This window comes from Heloderma suspectum, chromosome 1 (genome assembly GCF_057233095.1).
Source record: "Heloderma suspectum isolate Gila_16-S chromosome 1, 16-S_ref, whole genome shotgun sequence".
Lineage (NCBI taxonomy): Eukaryota > Metazoa > Chordata > Lepidosauria > Squamata > Helodermatidae > Heloderma > Heloderma suspectum.
This window is the reverse complement of record NC_139458.1, coordinates 348917754-348937654: the sequence shown is the minus strand read 5'-3', so window position 1 is coordinate 348937654 and position 19901 is coordinate 348917754. Positions and strand designations below refer to the sequence as shown.

General features: G+C 41.4%; 1 protein-coding gene across 2 annotated transcripts in view; it reads left to right on the top strand.

Annotated features, from left to right (window-relative positions):
- The window catches only part of SYNE1 (spectrin repeat containing nuclear envelope protein 1), a 459183-nt gene that overhangs the window by 404957 nt on the left and 34325 nt on the right, over positions 1-19901 (top strand). For both annotated transcript variants that reach the window (XM_084827854.1, XM_084827855.1), the window contains 7 exons: positions 3125-3312; positions 4693-4843; positions 9800-9982; positions 10190-10327; positions 13671-13862; positions 14766-15096; positions 19765-19833. In XM_084827854.1, coding sequence (XP_084683980.1) covers positions 3125-3312; positions 4693-4843; positions 9800-9982; positions 10190-10327; positions 13671-13862; positions 14766-15096; positions 19765-19833 — 1252 coding nt within the window. The remainder of the gene's footprint in view (positions 1-3124; positions 3313-4692; positions 4844-9799; positions 9983-10189; positions 10328-13670; positions 13863-14765; positions 15097-19764; positions 19834-19901) is intronic.

Sequence of the window (19901 nt, the reverse complement as noted above, 5' to 3'; positions counted from 1 at the left end):
TATCATAACATCTTTACAAGAGCTTTGTTTATTTTTGTAAGGAGCAGTGCGCCAGTTCAGAACTTATGGCAACTCAGCTAACCAATGGTTTGATCTATGTTGGCACAATCAACATAACAAAACCTGGTATACCCCCAGAGATGCAACAATATCCTGCTCAGGATCTGCTATCACCAGCTTTGGGGTTTGATGGACCACAAACACTGACATCATATATATGGAAGAAAAGCAAACTTGTGATCCAGAAACTTGTGGCACATTTATCCACCATGTACTATGATATGGTGATGAAGAGAATAGTGGAAGCCACCCATCATTATTCTGCACTACAGTACCACTAAAGATCAAACGTGACTTCACACATGTGATTCAAAAATATGCTTAGATTAGCGACATCTGTTTCTTTTTTAAAAAGCAATCACAGGGACCTCCAATCCATAGTGGGGACACAGTAGGAGGGGGATTTAACCCTTCCCTCCATGCCATTTTCTACAAACCCTCCCCCGACCACTGCTATGTAAAAAAAAAATTAAAATCACAGGAAATAGTTTCGATTTTCCAAGGGGGTGGGGAATACCATGGTCCCAATCTGAATCTAACCCCCAATTGTTTTTGTAAACAAAGCCAAGGCCAGTCCAAGCACATTTTGTAAATAATTTGCTTACAGACATGTCTACTTCAATCCCAGAAATGGCATGGATAACCTGGACCTCATTTGTGGGTGTGAGTGTGCATGTATAGGGAACAGGGAGAACTTTTTTACATTTTTATTTCCCATGCAAAAACCTTCTTGGTAAAATTCTGTCCCCAGTTTTTTGGGGGGATACAATTCAGCCCCAATTTCTAAGTGAAAATCCTGCTGAAGTATGTCTATCCCAATACATGTGGTCTAAAGTATGATAAAAGGATGCTTTGTAACCTTGTGTCTTCATATATCTGGATCAGTATATCCAGTGCATTTTCCATGTTTTAGAATGGTGAATTGTCCATTTTTATGGCCATGATCAAAGGATCCAACACTGCTGCAGTTTTCCATCCTTTAGAGGAAAACATTCTGCATGTGCATGAGCATTTTCTATTGTGTGTTTGTGTATCATAACAGTTGGCCTTTCGTAAAAGAGAACACTCCTGTTATTTGTCTTGTTAAATATCCCACAATGCTCAGTGAAGCAAAGGGAAGAAAGCACAGAGTTTGAAATGTGATACAAATGTGGGAGGCAGTTTCAAACCCATTGGAGAAATGTGGCCGGGCAACATGTTACCGAGAAACATTAGAGTGGTGGAACAGTTCAAACCAAAGGATGTCTTTTCTCTTGTGGTCTGCACCCTGTCGTTAGCTCTGGCTGACAAGCCTCTGATTCATTTTTTTACAACAATATCCCCACCAAATGCTGCCCCCTGTGGCATGCTTAATGATTGGGATTTCTCAGTCATATCATATGAGATATGCAGTTGTATTGATCAAGCTTACTATAAACTGCTGAATGGCATGCTTATTTATTTATTTATTTATTTATTTATTTTATTGCATTTATACCCCGCCTTTCTCCCTCTCGCAAGGAACTCAAGGCGGCTTACATTATCCTCCTCCTCACCGTTGTATCCTCACAACAACAACCCTGTGAGGTAGGTTGGGCTGAGAGTCTGTGACTGGCCCAAAGTCACCCAGTGAGCTTCCATGGCCAAGTGGGGACTAGAACCCGGATCTCCCGGCTCCCAGTCCGTCACTCTCCCCACTACACTACACTGGCTCTCAGTGTTAGCTTAGGGTTAGCTTCTTCTATGAGGATGATTTCACTACTGTATGGTCCACCTATATACACGTTTACTCTAATAATTTCCTTTCATGTTGCAAATATCACCATGTCCCGTCCCATCCCCCCCCAGTTTCTGTAGCCTTTTAATCTGTTTAATAGTTCCCAGCCAAAGCTGGCTCTTGACAAGCACATAGACCCTTATCTTAGACTGTAGAATAATATCACTGTTGTGTATTCAGACTATGGTATGCCACAAAGACGGAACCCGAGGAACCATGAGGGCAATCAGATTCCACATTACAAAACTCTGTTTAATACTATGCTATTGAATTCCAGACTTTTTAGGTTTGTATAACCTAGACTAATTCCTTGCTACAGTAACACCCTAGCTGCAGTAATGTTATAGGAATGAAGTCATTGTAGGGAAACATTGAAGGTGCTTCATGTCACTTAGTTGTCTAAAAGACAATTTACTTGGAAGTTCAATTCATTTGCTTGTACAAGGAGCGCTATTACAGATTTCAACAGGGAGAAAGGCAAATACATTTCATTGCAGGGAGTGACGATTTACAAGGTTCAAAGATCTGCTTCTGGATATATTCAAGATTAAATAGCAAAAAAACAGTGACTGTTTTGCATGTTCCATAATGTCTGTAGCAATGTTAATCAGTGCAGGTCAGTCACTCCTTTTTCTTTTCCTTCTTTTTAAGCAAAAGTCTTTGTGCTGTCATAGCTAGTACATACACTGTTCAATTTTTAGAAAAAGGGAGGGCAACTTGCAGCTATCAGCCTAATTTCAAATGGCATCTGCCTGCAATCAATTCAGACCTCTTGCAGAAGTGATATCCCCCTTTCCTGGAAGCCCACTGCGTGAGAAGGAAGAAGAAGAAGAGAGAAAAAGTTGTGGCAAAAAGAGGAAAGGAGATGGCAGAAAGAGAAAAGGAGTGACCCAAGCACTTTCAGCTTTGGCCTTCCTCACCCATGGCTTCAGTCCTGTCCACTACCAACATGTAGGGCACAACACATTTTCCATGAGGGAATGCAGCCCTCAACAAAAAATAAAAGTCACCCATCCCTGGTTTAGAAGAATACCCCCATGTGTGTAGGGAGTGACTGTTTCCGTATCCTCCCACAAATGTACCCCAGTATTGGATCTTACTTTCAAATACAGACTCTGAGACAAAAACTATTGGAGAGATTGGTAATTACTCTTTGAAAGGTTTGGGGATTTTATCATTTGCCAAGTAGGCCTGCTGTTTTGTCCTAACCCATTTGTATTTCAAGCTTGCCTTGCTGTTTATGCTGCATATATCTATTTTGCTCCTGTTTTGTCTAAGATGTTTACAAGTTCATCTATTGACCTATAGGAGCTCCAAAGGGATATAGAGAAGCACAGCACTGGAGTTGCATCGGTCCTCAACCTTTGTGAAGTTCTTCTCCATGACTGTGACGCTTGTGCCACTGAAACGGAATGTGACTCCATCCAGCAGGCCACACGGAACCTGGACCGAAGGTGGCGGAACATCTGTGCTATGTCAATGGAAAGGCGACTCAAGTAAGCAATTTCTTTCATGGATTTTTCTCCCCTTTCTTTTGTTATTGTCATATTTGCAGTTTTTTTTTTAAAGTAAGCATGCAGCCAAATAGCTCTTTGGATGATTCTCTAGCTTTTTCAGAACGGAATGAAACTTTGTCAATTACCCTGTATTCATCAAAGTATCTGCTAATGATTCTAGATCAGCTTTCCCCAGCTTGAGAAAGAAAGTCCCGCAAGCACCTCTCCCCGTTCCAGGCAGCCTGGGCCATGCTCTGGGAATAACAGCAATTAAAGTCCAGCACGGAGTGCACCAGGATGAGGAAGACTAATGGCTGCATCTGAACAGATGAGCAGCCCATTGGCCTGTGTAAAGCTTTTATACAGGCCGCATTAGCTAAACTTTAGCTAAAGAGACCCACAGCTGTAGTTCCCTTGGAGAAGGGCTGTAGCTCAGGTGTAGAGCACATGGTGTCATGAAAAGGCAGCATATTGTTATTAATCTATTATTGTTTTTTTTACTGCCAGTAAGGGGGAGATTTTCTGTCTCAGGTGCCAGAATAACTTGGTTGCCTTGGATACAATGCACCTTGACTTTCGGGGGGGGGGGGCATCTGCCTCAGGCAGCAAGATGTCTTGGAATAGCCCAGTGCTGAGCTACATGACCCAGTGGTCTGACGTGGTATAGACAGCTCCTTATAACCACAATGAAATTATTTGTTTGGGTTTTTTTTTAATCCAGCTAGTTGGTGATATTTTTAAAAATTTTGTTGATGTTTTACAATTTAATACTATATGACCTCATGTGATTTGTTATTTGCACTGCTGCATGATTAACATATTTATTCATTTGCTAGTACAATTTTCCATATATATATATATATATAAGATAGAAAGCCTCTAGGATTGCTTGTCCATTCAGTTCAACACTGAGTTAACTGAAGAGTTTAACAAACACAGAAAGTTTTACTATTAAACTATTAAAAGTTTTCTATTAGGAAACCATACTAGAGCAGCTGTAGTTTGTATAAAGAAGATTGCATTTCTGGACCTGTTCTGCTCAGCACTTGGTTTACAGTATTTTTATAATAAGCTCAAAATAATTCTTTATATGAATTCCAAATGAGAATTTGCAGCATATAAAAGAGAAAAAACAACAACCCACAGCTGTCTTATTCCAGCACAGGCTGGATTCAGTCAGTGATTTATGTTGCTTGTTATTCAAACTTACTGTCAAGCTTTGGTTAAGAGCCAGTTATTGTTCAGTGCAACTGTTATTTGCTTCAGCATGCTTAAGTGTGCAGTACGATTGCCCTGTTGCAGCTGGTGAGCTAGATGACAAATCCAAAAATACTTAAAGTGAATCTCAGCCAAGCCCCACTTTTCATTTTTCTGTTTCAGAATTGAAGAGACATGGCGACTGTGGCAAAAGTTCTTGGATGATTATTCTCGCTTTGAAGAATGGCTGAAAATTTCTGAAAGGACAGCTGCCTTCCCTAGTTCTTCTGGTGTACTATACACAGTTGCTAAGGAAGAACTAAAGAAATTTGAGGTGAATTGTTATGTTTGAAATATTATATCTTCTGATCCTATTATGGTAATGTGCTTGTCCTTGCTCTGTCAGAGGATGTGTTGCTTGATAGGGAGAATCGTTATTAATAAGAAGCGTTGGAAATTTTGCAGCTGTCTCATGATAATTAATTTGCCAAGTCAACTTTCTGTCATTCTGACTTTGAAGTGTTTAGGTCTCTTCACATATAATGTTAAACTGTAGTTTAGAATTACTTGCATGAGCTTCGGCCTTGTGTGCCCCGCCTTTCCTCCTCTGGTACAGTCACGAGGAGGTTGGAAGCTCTCACTTCCATTTTCAATTTACCAGTTACTCATTATGCCCAAACTAAGAGAAATTATGGTTAGTATTAACTATAGTTTAAGTCAGGGTGGGCAACTTGTGGCCCTCCAGATATCTGGCCTGTAACTCCCATCATCCCTCACCATTGGCTATGCTTGCTAGGGCTGATGGGAGTTGTAGGCCAAAACATCTGAAGGGCCACAAGTTGCCTACCCCTGGTTTAGGGAAACAAGCTAACTTCCAACTAAGGCAAATGATCCTGATTTTTTTTCTCTTAGAAATTTGCATATCTCTGAATTTTGCAATGAAGTTCTCCAATCAAAATATGCATGTTACAGAAAATAATGTTAAAATATACATTATATTAGGGAAACGACTTCAAAAATATGTAAATTAGGCAAAAATGCTTGCAAAAATGCACATATTAGAAGAAATGTACACAAAATGCTTATGAATTTTCATTTAAAAAATCAAAATTAAAAGTTCAGAACAAACTGAATTTAAGAATGGAGACGTTCTCAAAGTTCAAAATGAACCTAATTTAAAACTGGAAAAATGAGAAACCAAAACAGGTTTGTTCATCCCTAGTGTGAATGAAGCTATTTTTAATTGATCAAACTATAGTTTGGAGGAGTAGTACTTCCATGGTCCTCCTTTCCCTCCTTTCCCCCCTCATGCACTGAAAGTCAATTAGTTACTAGTTTAGGCAAATCATAGATTGCCATTACATTGGAACCAGGAAATGATGGTTAGTGTTTTACCATCAAACTAGGATTGGAAACAGGCTTCAAGGCTTAATTTCCAATTTTGGTTGGAAGACACACCATAGTTTGTCAATTTCAATGTAAAGACAAGTTAGGCTTTGCTTGAACCAGGAAGTAACTAATTGACTGTGAATGTATAGGAAGAGGAGGCGGGGGTATAAGCACAAGACATATTCCCAGTTCTTTGAAGTGTGATGGGGAAAGCAATTCTATGGCCCCTAGGCAGAGTCGGGCCGGGGGGAGGGATAGAATTCTTCACATTCCTGGGTCCGTGGTCATTGCTCCGACCTCAAACCCAGGAGTCCAAGTTCCCTCCCACTTACAGCCAGCTGCCTCTTTGCGCCGGCCGCCTCTGAGGTCGCCTGTGCAACCTCTGAGAGGACAGATAGGGGGTGTTCCTGTGGGCGGAGAGGAGAAGGGACTGAGGAAGCAGGAATATGAGCTGTCCCCAGCCTCAGTCCCTCCCCCACTGCAGAGCCCTAGGTAGGTGGGCCGAAACGCCCGTCTAGTGAAAATGCAAAAAGATTGCTTCTGCGCTGCTCCCACTCTTCAGGGTTTTCCTGTCAACCTCCAAGTTTGGAGGCTGATGGGAATCCTGACAGGATTGTGCCCTGAGAGAACTGGAAACCTTACATGTCAACCAACCCAGTGAGTTTTGTGTACTTGAACAGAAAACATCCTTACTATCCCACTTTCTTTTCTTTTTTGTTGGTCCTTTTAACTTTGAAAACTTCTTTTCCATTCTTCCTTTTCCTTCCCATTTCAGTGTTTTGCAAACTCCCATCCTCTTCTAAGTAGGACTTGGTCTTGCAAACACTCATATGCATAAGTAAGTTTGCGTGAATGAGTAATCCATTTCTCTGAAAAAAATATTTTATTCAGACTTGTCTGTCCATTCATTCCATCTGCCCTTAACTCACATGTATTTAATGAGTTCTACTAAATGAAACTCAACCAAGCATAATGTATTAGTCTCTGATTGTTAAGGCTGAGGTTTGTGTCCTTCTGGGAGTTCTTTCTCTGATTTTTGTTTCACTGTCTTTTATCCTTCTCATTTCAAGTTGTTTTCCCCTTTATCCTCCGAAATGCTGAATTGTATCATTACTTCAGATAACAAGGATGTGCTTACTAAAAGAGTTATCCAAAAATCATGTTACTGTTCTTTAGAACTACTCTGCTATTTCTGCCTTCTAATACAGATATTACAGAACAAGGATTTAGGGTAACCAGAGGCAAAATATGGTAAAATTCCTGTAATAATTTGTAGAAATGGAAATTTCTTCAGTGGCAGACATGAGAAAAGCTGCACCTCCTGATATTTCATCTTCTGCGCAGTTTTTAAAGGCAGAGGAGCCTATCTTTCTTTGCATGTGGACACACTGGATGGATTTTAAAAAGAAAAAAAATACTGATCTTTGCTTTAGCATTTGCACATCCTATTTGAGAGTAAATAAAAATTGGAGTAGTTTATAAGAGTCAAAAAGCCATCATAATACATCCTTGAGTTTCTCTAATTACAGCCACATTGCTGTTTTTTGCTTATTTTCTAGCCATGGGGCTGAGGATCCCAAACAGCTTTGAGCTATTGTTATTGGCCATTGGTTGAACAATAAATTACGATAATTTAAATATTCAAGTTTAGCTCATTTGAAGGTTCTCCCTCAGGAATGCCATTATGCAGTACCATTGACCAAATGAGGCTAGTAAAGTCAATATAGAAATACATTATTGTTAAGATGGCACTGAGATCTTGAAAACATCCACAGCTGTCTTTCCTCCAGTCAAAAGTTATGAACAGGTGAAATAGCAACTGTGATCGACTGAATATAAACTGACTGTTTTAAGACCTCAGTGTTTGTTATACATTCAGAGACAGGAGAATTTTGTTTCTGGGAGAAAAACTACTTTAAAGTTTTTTAGTACACTCATCTTTTGTCCTTCTGAACTCGGTTTACCATTTTCAGTGCATTTAAAACTTTCTTTTCTTTCTTTCTACCTAATTACCTAACCATCTATCTCCATTCTGTATTGACATTTAAATTGAGTTGTTCGTTTATGAGAAGAACCCTGTGAGGGTTTTTGCTGCTTCAAATTACATAGGCCTCATTTGTCCTTGGCTGCAGCTTTGCTGCACAACTGCCTATTTTCAATTTAATTAGCAAGATTACAAAAACAATACACTGTTGCTTTCCCTAAATGTTTTCCTTTCTGCAGATTATTTTGTTCTGTTAAATGTAATGATTCAAGGACAGAACTAAATAGTCTAGCTGAAAGTTATTGATCCTTCCTCAGTACATCTGTACTTCTATAATTATTCCATTTCATATAGTTTTTATGTGATATCTTTACATAAATTGTATCTGATACGCTTTATTTGTTATATTACCATACATTCAAGCTCATGCAATTAATAAACTATCCTTCTGTCTCCATCTTATCAATCTCCCCTGGTTTGATTTTGATTTTTTGCTGTTTTGGTAATGTATTCTAAGTAATACATTCCATTATTTTAATTGTATTTGGAATGTGTTCCAAATAGAATAGATTGATAGGCACTCCTACGTGAAACAATTTTGTGCCAGCATATTTTATTTATTACACAAATTTATATACCACTTCTTTAAAACACCAAGCAGTGAACAGCATAAAAATAACAGTATGAAATACAAATAAATATCACGTCATCAGCAACAAGATAAAGGCCTGTGTTACCGCCCACCCCCCATGAAAGCCTGTGTAAAAAGATACGTTTTAAGTAGTCACCTCAAACTCAAAACTGTAGGTGCTTGCCTAATACTTACAAGGAGTGCATTTGATCGGGCAGGTGCCGCAACACGAAAAGCTCTGTTTTTGATGGTCATTCACAGTGGGCCAGAAGAAGGGAGTAGGATGTACCACAGAAGCTGCATACAGAGCAAATAGTTCTAAATAATTCAAGGAAGAACACCAAGTTATATATTACAGGGAAAGGGAGAGCAGCTATCGAGGGTCTTTAGCTAATTTAATGTAGGGAAACATTCCTTGCCAATCCCAAACTTAATTTAGCATCCCTTGAACGTGAACAAAACCAATCTCCTGAGTTTTCCAAAAGGATATTTTGTAGAGCCTCAAGGCAATATCACCCTACATCCTATCCTAGTTGTGTCAATCCTTGATGTCTTATAAAAGGCAAAAAGTTTTATCATCTTATGGGTCTTCCCCTTACCTATGTTTTCAAATTAACAGAGGCCTTTCTCTTAAATCAAGATATTAACCTTACCTTTCAGCGGTAAAGATATTTTGGTGTTTCATGATTATATATCACGCAATAGTTATATTTAATGCCACAATAAAATATTTTGATACCTCACACATGGAGAAATGACTCATTTAGAAGATCTAATAAAGGGTTTACACTGAAATTTCATAACATTTGTGTTAGATCTTACGCTAAAAACAGAACCCTGTTTTCATATCAGATTGTATCCCCCTTTCCCCATAATACTGAGCCCATATGTGATATGGCATTGTGAATTTCCCTATTCCCTATTCAGTGTCTCACTAGTGGACACGAGGAGTGCAGTAGGAAGACGCCCACCATGATGCCACCATTTCTACACATTATGGGAATGACTGCATTTTTAGTGGCATTCCAATGTCCTTTGTGACATGTACTCTAGTCTCACTGAAGGAAAGTTTGAAAGATTTACCCTTGGTAAAACAACGTAGCACCAATAGAAAGTGACTAAACTGAACCTTTATATGCCAACATACATGCCTTGATAATTTCCATCAACAGAGATCTCTCTTCTGCAGCACTTTTGCCAATTACAAAGAAAAGAATCCAAACCACAGATACCCATTACAGAGGTCAATGGACTAATATGTTAATTTCTAGCTACTATTTTTGTAGGCTTTTCAGCGACAAGTGCATGAAAGTCTGACTCAACTAGAACTGATTAACAAACAGTACCGCCGCTTGGCCAGAGAGAACCGCACAGACTGGGCTTGCCACCTCAAGCAGATGGTCCATGAAGGAAACCAGAGATGGGACAACTTGCAAAAGCGAGTGACCTCTATCCTCCGAAGACTTAAAGTATTTCTCCATTTTTAGTTCATTCTTTACAGTGGTATATGCATTGTGTGTGTGTGCGTGCGTGTGTGGACATAACTGTTTCTGTCTGTCTTTTTCATTGATAAGTTTGCTTTGTTGTTTGTTTTACTTTTTGAATCCTGTTTAATGTGATAAAGTTGTAAGCTTCCAGCAATGCAATTCATTTCTTTACCTTCTCTTTTTTTTTAGCATTTCATTGGCCAGCGTGAAGAGTTTGAGATAGCACGTGATGAAATTCTGATCTGGCTAACAGAGATGGACCTACAATTGACCAACATTGAACACTTCTCGGAGTGTGACGTTCAAGCAAAGATAAAGCAACTCAAGGTACAGAAACACAATCTATAGCAGCCTTCCCCAGTCTAGTGCCCTCTGGATGTGCTGGACTACAACTCTCATAATTGACTGGGAATTATGGGAGTTGTTGTCCGACACATCGGGAGGGCACCAGGTTAGGGAAGGCTGATTTACAGGGACACATAGGAATATAAAGCAAAGATGCCCAGTCAGCATTATGTATCCTTAAATAAGCTTCTTTAGTGCAAGTTGGATAAATGTAAAAGAGAAAGCATCAAGCAGGAAACATTCACACTATCAAGTAGTATTCAACATGGGTGGCTAAAAATTGAAATTGCTTCACACGTTACTTTTCCTTATCCATATTTAAGGAAGAGAGAGGGAAAAAAAGTGCAATGCAAATCTCTGTAATATCTGAAGGGGCAGATGTGAGCCTGACACATGCATCTTCTTTTGTCCTCCCAGGTGTGTTCCATATGGGTACAGATGCTGCAGCTGTTAACTGAAACGTTTAATCCCTTTCCTACTTGTGTCTTTAAGATGTGAGCAGGGAGATGTTATATCTGAAACAGCCCCCAAAGTTCCTTTATCCCTGTGCATTTTCTTTATGGACTGAACTAGACATCGAGGGGGTGTCTCTACTAGGGATGGCGGAGAATTCTTCCACGGACCCCAGTGAGGCCAGATTCAAAAGAATCTGGCCTCCGGAGTGCGTGGAGGAATGGAGTATTTATCTCCGCCTCCCATCGAAGTCCTCGCTGGCCAGATCCTGCCCGCCGCCGGCTCTGGAGCAGCAGCGATACGGCCGCCATTGCCATATCGCTGGCTGATGCTGACTCCACTCCGGACGCAAATGGCATCCAGTATACCATTTGTGTCCGTAAAGGTCTTAGATTAAGCTAAACGCAGACATAAATGGCTGCATTTAGCTTAATCTAAGACCTTTACAGATGCAAATGGCGTACCAGATGCCATTTGCGTCTGGAGTGGAGTCAGCATCAGCCAGCGATATGGCAATGGCGGCCATATTGCTGGCGCTCCAGAGCTGGCTGGTGGCTCCACTGGCTAGGATTCTGGGGGGGAAGGACGGATCGCCCCTGCCAGACACCCCCCCCCCCCGCAATGGCAGGTGACTGTTCCATACATCCCTAGTCTCCACCGGCAATTTATTCCGAGCTGGCTGCGTTTGGAGGTCGTTAGGGATACATGAACGGCAAGGCCATCCAGCAGCCACTCCAGGGCTTATCATGGAAAACCTGGATTTCTTGAGACTGCTTAAAGTCTGATTCTTTTCCTTAAGTTGGGTTCTCTGCGATATAGTTATTGTGTGCCCCAGCCCCCACATTTACCTTGGGTATGCTAGCCCTGCCCAGGGGTGTGCTTTTCACCATGACCCCAATCAAGGGGTCCCTGTGTTTCCCAGCACAAACTAATTATTGTCTACTCAGAAATAACTCCCACTGTGGTCAATGAGGCTTTTCCCCTGAATGCGCACACCAGCATTTGCAGAGATCCCCCTCAATTAAAATGGCACATTTTAAAGCACTACTTCCCTAAAGGCTGTAAAGCACTTTCCCTGAAGCTGTGATTCTCCATTGTTTGGCTTATTCCCTTTGGAAGTAACTAATCCACACCTTCGTTCCTGCGCAGCACCGGGCTAGAAAGGGGGCTGATTTCCCCTCCCTTTGTTTTCCCTCTCTGTCTTTCCCAGCACAAACATATGTGTATCTACTCAGAAGTAACTCCCATTGTGATCAATGAGGCTTGTTCCTGAAATACACACTCCCGAAGTTACTGAGATTCCCATGAATCAAAATAATGCATTTAGAGAGCCTTAATGTCAAAGCTTCAAAGCTTCAATTGATCGCAGCAGGGCAGCAAGAACACTGTGTTCCTATAATGATTGTTTATTTAAGGAAGGAAGTAATGTGAGCAGGGGGAGAGAGAAGAAGATTGTTCACAGCTTCAGCAGCTTTAAGTCAGGGGGAATGCTGTGTTCCTGTGATGATTGTTGGTTTAAGGAAGTACTTAATGTGGGGTGGGGGAGAGAGAAAGAGAGTGATTTTTGGCAAGACACTGGAGGAAACTTCCCAGGATTTTATCGAAGGAGAAAGAGGGGGAGAGCCTGGAGGGGGGGAGCCTCTCTTATTGGTTGAGCAGCCCCTGCCAGTCAGATGACGTTCACTCCAACCCCACCCCTTTCCAGCCAGAAGTATCTTCTCTGAAGCGACTTATACTGGTGCAGTGCATTCGCTCGTGGAGCCCTGCGCAAACACAAGTGCACCAAAGCTGACCCCTTGAAAAAATCTGGGTAATCCTCCATTCGCTTCTCCTTCTGTTGTCATGGAGAAACCCCTGAGACGCTGATAGCTCTGGGAATGCCAATTGCTTCCAAACAGCCACAGAGCTTCAGGAGGGCATGATTAGCAGGCAAGAAGTCCCACACCCATTGTTTTTCCCCTGCAACCGCTCTCTGAACTGCTTTAGTCCCAGCTAAGGTTTCTGAGACATGTATTTGTCACATCAGAGGGAAAAATAGTGAATGAAGTGAGGTTTAAGGACCCCTTCCCAGTGCATACAATCTACACATTGTTGGCAACTGGAGTTCCTAGACTCAAAACTGCCTTAGGAGTTTCCAGACTCAACTCTTCTGCCAAACATCTAGCTAGTCTGGTGATACTAGTGGATTTTTAAGGGTTAAATTGAGAACGTATATAGTATAGTATTAATCAATACTATATCCCTAGTTTGCATTAGCTATGCAGTTTAAAACAGCTAAAGAGGCCTTGGTTTCAGGATTCAAGCCAATGAATATTTGCCTGTGTAACAAGAGAACTGAAGGTAAACTTCTGAAGTCAGGCAGTAGATGGGATGTCAATTCAAAACCTTGACAGAAATGTCCCATATAATAGCGGTGTATCCTTTGTGCTGTTGCTTAAGTTATCATGACCGAAAATTGCACTGTGGGTGTTACTTCATTAAACACATTTATTCTGTTTAAGCTGATAACTGGTTAAATATTATATAATTTTAGTGTGCACCTATATCTTTCAGAATCAGAGTAGGAACTGATATGGAGCGAAATCTTCAGCAACTAACATAACAAATTAGGAAAGCAGGATCTGTGTGTATTTTTTATCTGCTTCTACAACTGCAAATATTTTAAGCATACCATCTGAGAATGTCAACATTATTCCACCATCTATTTTGTTTACCTGTGGGATAATCAGCTGCATGGCCAGCTCTGTGCTTGTTCTATACACCATCCATAATAGAAACCTTTGCTAGATAAAACATTTACAGTCAATTAACCTATTTAATAATTAATGTGTACTGGAAATGTTTTTTCTTTAATTGTGTCTCTTTTTTGCAGGCCTTTCAGCAGGAGATCACACTGAACAATCACAAAATTGAGCAGATCATTGCCCAGGGTGAGCAGCTGATAGAGAAAAGTGAACCTCTGGATGCAGCTGTCATTGAGGAAGAGCTTGATGAGCTGCGAAGATACTGCCAGGAGGTCTTTGGCCGAGTGGAACGGTATCACAAAAAGCTAATCCGCCTCCCAGTATGTATCATTTTTTTGTGGGATTATTTGCAGACTTTGTAATTCTTCAACAAGCTAACAGGCCCTGTGTGCAATTGCTCAAAAAAATGCTACAGTCTAAAGAATGGTAAACTAAAGCTTCATGAGCTTTACAAGCATGACATTGCAAGATCAGAGCTGCAGAATCTATCCAGAATTACACCGAAACTTCATTAGGTGTATTCAGTCATTATAAAAGTCTCCTCATAGGGAGGAACAGGGATGCACATTCTGCCCCAGCCTATCCACTCCCAACCTCCCCATGTTGATGGGGACATTCTGAAGCAGAATGGTAAACGTGTTCAGCTACACAAGAACTGAATTAGAACTGTAACCGGTTGCTCCACAAGTAGACTTTTATAATGAGTGAACAGGGAATTGTGAAAGGAATACTTTCATGTCTAGACAGCCATTGTTCTTTTAAGTCAGACTGAACATGCAAAGGGGAAATACAGAAGTTGGATCTGGAAATCAGACTAAAACAGACTTACGGGAGAATGGTGGTTTTTAGAAGATGAAAGAAAAGGAACTAGTCCTAGTCCAAATTAATATATTTTTATAGTTACTATAGATCAGTTCCAAAATCCTGCAGTAATTTTCCTGTTGGGCTGGAGATAGCATCTGTTGCATAGAGACAGTTACCTGATAGGCAACAATACAGATGAGTGCTAAGCATTTAAGAAATGCTTATTTTTAGCTGCTTTTATTAATGTTATCTGATTCTTTAAAACAAACAGTTCTTTAAAACATCGGCAATGAAAGAAAGAGAATGAGAATCTTGTGAGTTTGAATGTTGCACAATGACACTGTTATCATATTGACCTTAGAAGAAGTGGTATGATCCACTAAGAAAAGTATTAATTGACTCCTTAATTTTCCTTCTAGCTCACAGATGATGAACACGACCTGTCTGATCACGAAGTGGATCTGGATGAATCGGCAGATCTTTCTGACATACACTGGCATGACAAATCTGCAGATGGTGTTCTCTCCCCACACCTTTCTTCCAACCTCTCATTATCCCTCCCCCACCCACTCCAAAGTGAAAGGTCAGGACGGGACACTCCTGCTAGTGTAGATTCCATTCCCTTGGAATGGGATCATGACTATGACCTGAGCCGTGACCTGGAAACAGCAGTTTCAAGAGCGCTGCATTCTGAAGAAGAAGTGCAAGAAGGCAAAGATTTTTATCTTAGAGGAGCAGCAGGCCTAGCAGGTATAATCAGTCAGTGATTTCTCCTTCCTTTGTCCAGCACTGCAGGGAAGTTCTTAAGAAAATTGTAATATTTTCAGATTTTGAGGAATCTCACTATAGCTGACCTTTAGCCTCCTAGTATTTTGCATACGCTTGCAGGTTTTATGGCCAGTTCTGGCTTCTGATATTTTTAGCAAATATTCATTGACTAGCAGAGAGGGAACTTGTTGTTGTTGTTCAGTCGTTCAGTCGTGTCCAACTCTTCGTGACCCCATGGACCACAGCACGCCAGGCTTTCCTGTCCTGTGCTCAATCCCGGAGTGTGCTCAAGTCCATATTCATTGCATCGGTGATGCTATCTAGCCATCTCATCCTCTGCCGTCCCCTTCTCCTTTTGCCTTCAGTCTTTCCCAGCATCAGGGTCTTTTCCAGGGAGTTTTCTCTTCGCATTAGGTGGCCAAAATATTTGAGCTTCAGCTTCAGTATCTGTCCTTCCAATGAGCACTCAGGGTTGATTTCCTTTAGGATTGACTGATTTGATCTCCTTGCAGTCCAGGGGACTTGTAAGAGTCTTCTCCAGCACCACAGTTCGAAAGCATCAATTCTTCGGCGCTCAGCCTTCCTTAGAGTCCAGCTCTCACAGCCATACGTTGCTACTGGGAAAACCATAGCTTTGATTATACGAACCTTTGTCGGCAAGGTGATGTCTCTGCTTCTTACTATGCTGTCTAGGTTTGCCATAGCTTTCCTCCCAAGGAGCAAGCGTCTTTTAATTTCATGGCTACAGTCACCGTCTGCGGTGATCTTGGAGCCCAAGAAAGTAAAATCTGTCACTGCTTCCATTTCTTCCCCTTCTATATACCAGGAAGTGATGGGGCCAGATGCCATGATCTGAGCTTTTTAATGTTGAGTTTCAAACCAGCTTTTGCACTCTCCTCTTTCACCCTCAACAAGAGGCTCTTTAGATCCTCTTCGCTTTCTGCCATTAGGGTGGTATCATCTGCGTATCGGAGGTTTTTGATAATTCTCCCGGCAATCTTAATTCCGACCTGTGATTCATCCAACCCGGCGTTTCTCATGACGTACTCTGCATATAAGTTAAATAAGCAGGGCGACAATATACAGCCTTGTCGTACTCCTTTCCCAATTTGGAACCAATCGGTTGTTCCATGTCTGGTTCTTACTGTTGCTTCTTGACCCTCGTACAGGTTTCTCAAAGGACAGGTAAGGTGGTCTGGTACTCCCATCTCTTTAAGGATTTGCCACAGTTTGTTGTGATCCACACAATCAAAGGCTTCAGCATAGTCAATGAAGCAGAAATAGACATTTTTCTGGAATTCTCTTGCTTTCTCCATGATCCAGCGAATGTTGGCGATTTGATCTCTAGTTCCTCTGCCTCTTCGAAACCCAGCTTGTACTTCCGGTAGATCTCGGTTCACATACTGCTGAAGCCTAGCTTGTAGGATTTGGAGCATCACCTTGCTGGCATGTGAAATGAGCGCAATTGTACGGTAGTTTGAACACTCTTTGGCATTGCCCTTCTTTGGAATGGGAATGTAAACTGACCTTTTCCTGTCTTGCGGCCATTGTTGAGTGTTCCAAATTTGTTGGCATATTGAGTGCAGCACTTTAACAGCATCATCTTTTAGGATTTTAAATAGCTCAGCTGGAAGACTGTCATCTCCACTAGCTTTATTGTTACTAATGCTTCCTAAGGCCCACTTGACTTCACTTTCTAGGATGTCCGGCTCAAGTTCAGTGACCGCACTATCATGGCTATCAGGGACATTAGGATCTTTCCTGTATAGTTCTTCTGTGTATTCTTGCCACCTCTTCTTAATCTCATCTGCTTCTGTTAGGTCCCTGCCTTCTTTGTCCTTGATAATGCCCGTCTTTGCACAAAACGTTCCCTTGAGATCTCCGATTTTCTTGAAGAGATCTCTAGTCTTTCCCATTCTATTGTTTTCTTCGATTTCTTTGCATTGTTCATTTAAGAAGGCCTTCTTGTCTCTCCTTGCTATTCTCTGGAACTCTGCATTCAGTTGGGTATATCTTCCCCTTTCTCCCTTGCTTTTTGCTTCCCTTCTTTCCTCAGCTACTTGTAAAGCCTCATCAGACAGCCACTTGGCTTTCTTGCATTTCTTTTTCTTTGGGACGGATTGAGTTGCTGCCTCCTGAACAATGTTACGGGCCTCCGTCCATAGTTCCTCAGGCACTCTGTCTATCAGGTCTAATCCCTGAAATCTATTCCTCACCTCCACTCTATATTCATAAGGGATATGATTTAGGTCATACCTGAATGGTTTAGTGGTTTTCCCTATGTTCTTCAATTTAAGCCGAAATTTTGCAAGCAGCACCTCATGATCTGAGCCACAGTCAGCTCCAGGTCTTGTTTTGACTGACTGTATAGAGCTCCATCTTTGGCTGCAAAGTACATAATCAATCTGATTTCGATACTGACCATCTGGTGATGTCCATGTGTAGTGTCGCCTCTTGTGCTGTTGGAAAAGAGTGTTTGCTATGATCAGCGTGTTCTCTTGGCAAAACTCGATTAGTCTTTGTCCTGCTTCATTTTGTACACCAAGGCCATGCTTGCCTGTGATCCCGGTGATTTCTTGACTTCCTACTTTAGCATTCCAATCCCCTATGATGAAGAGGACATCTTTTTTTGGTGTTAGTTCTAGAAGGTGTTGTAGGTCTTCATAGAACCGATCAACCTCAGCTTCTTCAGCCTCAGTGGTTGGGGCATAGACTTGAATTACTGTGATGGTGAATGGTTTGCCTTGGGTTCGTACTGCGATCATTCTATCGTTTTTGAGATTGTACCCCAGTGCTGCTTTTCCCACCCTTTTGTTGACTATGAATGCTACTCCATTTCCTCTAAGGGATTCTTGCCCACAATAGTAGATATGCTGGTCACCTGAATTAAATTCGCCCATGCTCGTCCATTTTAGTTTGCTGATTCCCAAGATGTCGATGTTCAATCTTGCCATCTCATGTTTGACCACCTCCAGCTTACCTTGATTCATTGATCTGACATTCCTGGTTCCTAAGCAATATTGTTCTTTACAGCATCGGACTTTCTTTTCACCACCAGACACATCCACAGCTGAGTGTCCTTTCAGCTTTGGCCCAGCCGCTTCACTCTTTCTGGCGCTACTTGGAAATTCCCTCTGCTCTTCTCCAGTAGTATATTGGACACCTTCTGACCTGAGGGGCTCATCTTCCGGCGTCATCTCTTTTAGCCTTGTGATACATTCCATGGGTTTTTCTTGGCAAGAATACTGTAGTGGGTTGCCATTTCCTTCTCCAGTGGACCACATTTTGTCAGAACTCTCCACCATGACCTGTCCGTCTCGGGTGGCCCTGCACAGCATAGCTTATGGCTTCACTGAGTCACGCAAGCCCCTTCGCCACAACAAGGCAGTGATCCATGAAGGGGGAGAGGGAACTAGGAGAGATCTATATAGGGTTGCTTAGTGGCTTCCTTTCCTTTTCCCTCCCACAAAGAGTGTGAGACTGGCAAAAATCTACATTTCTTTGCACAGTTACATGGGAGTAAGAACCACTGACTTCAGTGGGATGTATGTCTGAGCAAATATGCATAAAATCAGGCTGTGACCAAGCCTCACTTTCTCACACACTACTTGACAGTGGTTCCCTCCATCACCAAAAGTACAATATAAGATAGAGTTTGTGTATTTGGCCCCACAGAAGTAGGGATGCCTGAGAAATGCAATATTTCTAAATTTCTATGGGAACTGACCTGATCCACACCTCCTTGACAAATGTGCAGATCAGAACATCGTTATCCTTCAAATTTTAAATTTATCCAAATTTTGAAATGCAATTCTTGGATCTAAAAAAGCACCAAAATCCACTTAAAATGTGTATTTTATGAAAAATATTTTTAGAAATCCCTACAGTTTGTAAAATCCCCTTCTAAATGCATATTTGTGAGAAAATACATTCAAAATGCATATTTAAATAAGTATTTATGACTTTTCATGCAGATTTTTGAAAAAAAATGCTCATTAATTAGGAAACTGGGGAAAATGTACATCCAGGAATACACACAAAAACAAAATAGACTGACCTGTCCATCCCTACAGTGAACCAGCCAGATCTGATCTCTTACTACATTACTGGACTTATAGGTACCTTCTTAGTAGGTGACGTCCAATAGCATGGGGGCAGATGGGGCTTCCCCTTGCTCTGCTTCTCCCTGCAGCCCCTGCATGTCCTCTCAGATGTGCTCCGGAGGGCTCCTCAAATGTCTGGAGCAGAATTGGGGGGGGGCCCCACAAGGGGCTGCAGTGGGGAGGGGCAATCCATTCCATCAGCAGTTCTGTTCCACAGGCAGACAGGGTTCGATTGAGCTACTTAGAGTAGATCCATTAAAATCAATGGGACTTAAGTTAGTCATTACTAGTTTTCCGTTGATTTCAGTGGGTTTGCTCTAAGTATGACTAGGTCTGGATCCAACCCATTGTCTGCAGTGCAGCTTATTTATCTGGATTTTTTAACCGCTCTCAGAGGACACTGTGATTAATTTATTTTTGTCTAAAAGAAAAGTGTGAAATAAAGTACAACTGGGGGTTTATTCCCTTCCTAAGAAGTGTCTCACAGGGATGAGCATGAAATAATTCTTGCCAAGCAATCAACTTGGGTTGTGTTTTAATTTTACAGATTTAGTGATTCCTGAGAGCCCTGAAGCCTATGTAAAACTTACCGAAAATGCTCTTAGAAATATCTATGGTATGCATTAAAAAGCTTAACGTTTGCCCAACGCTAACACATGTACAACAGTACCTTATTAGCACATC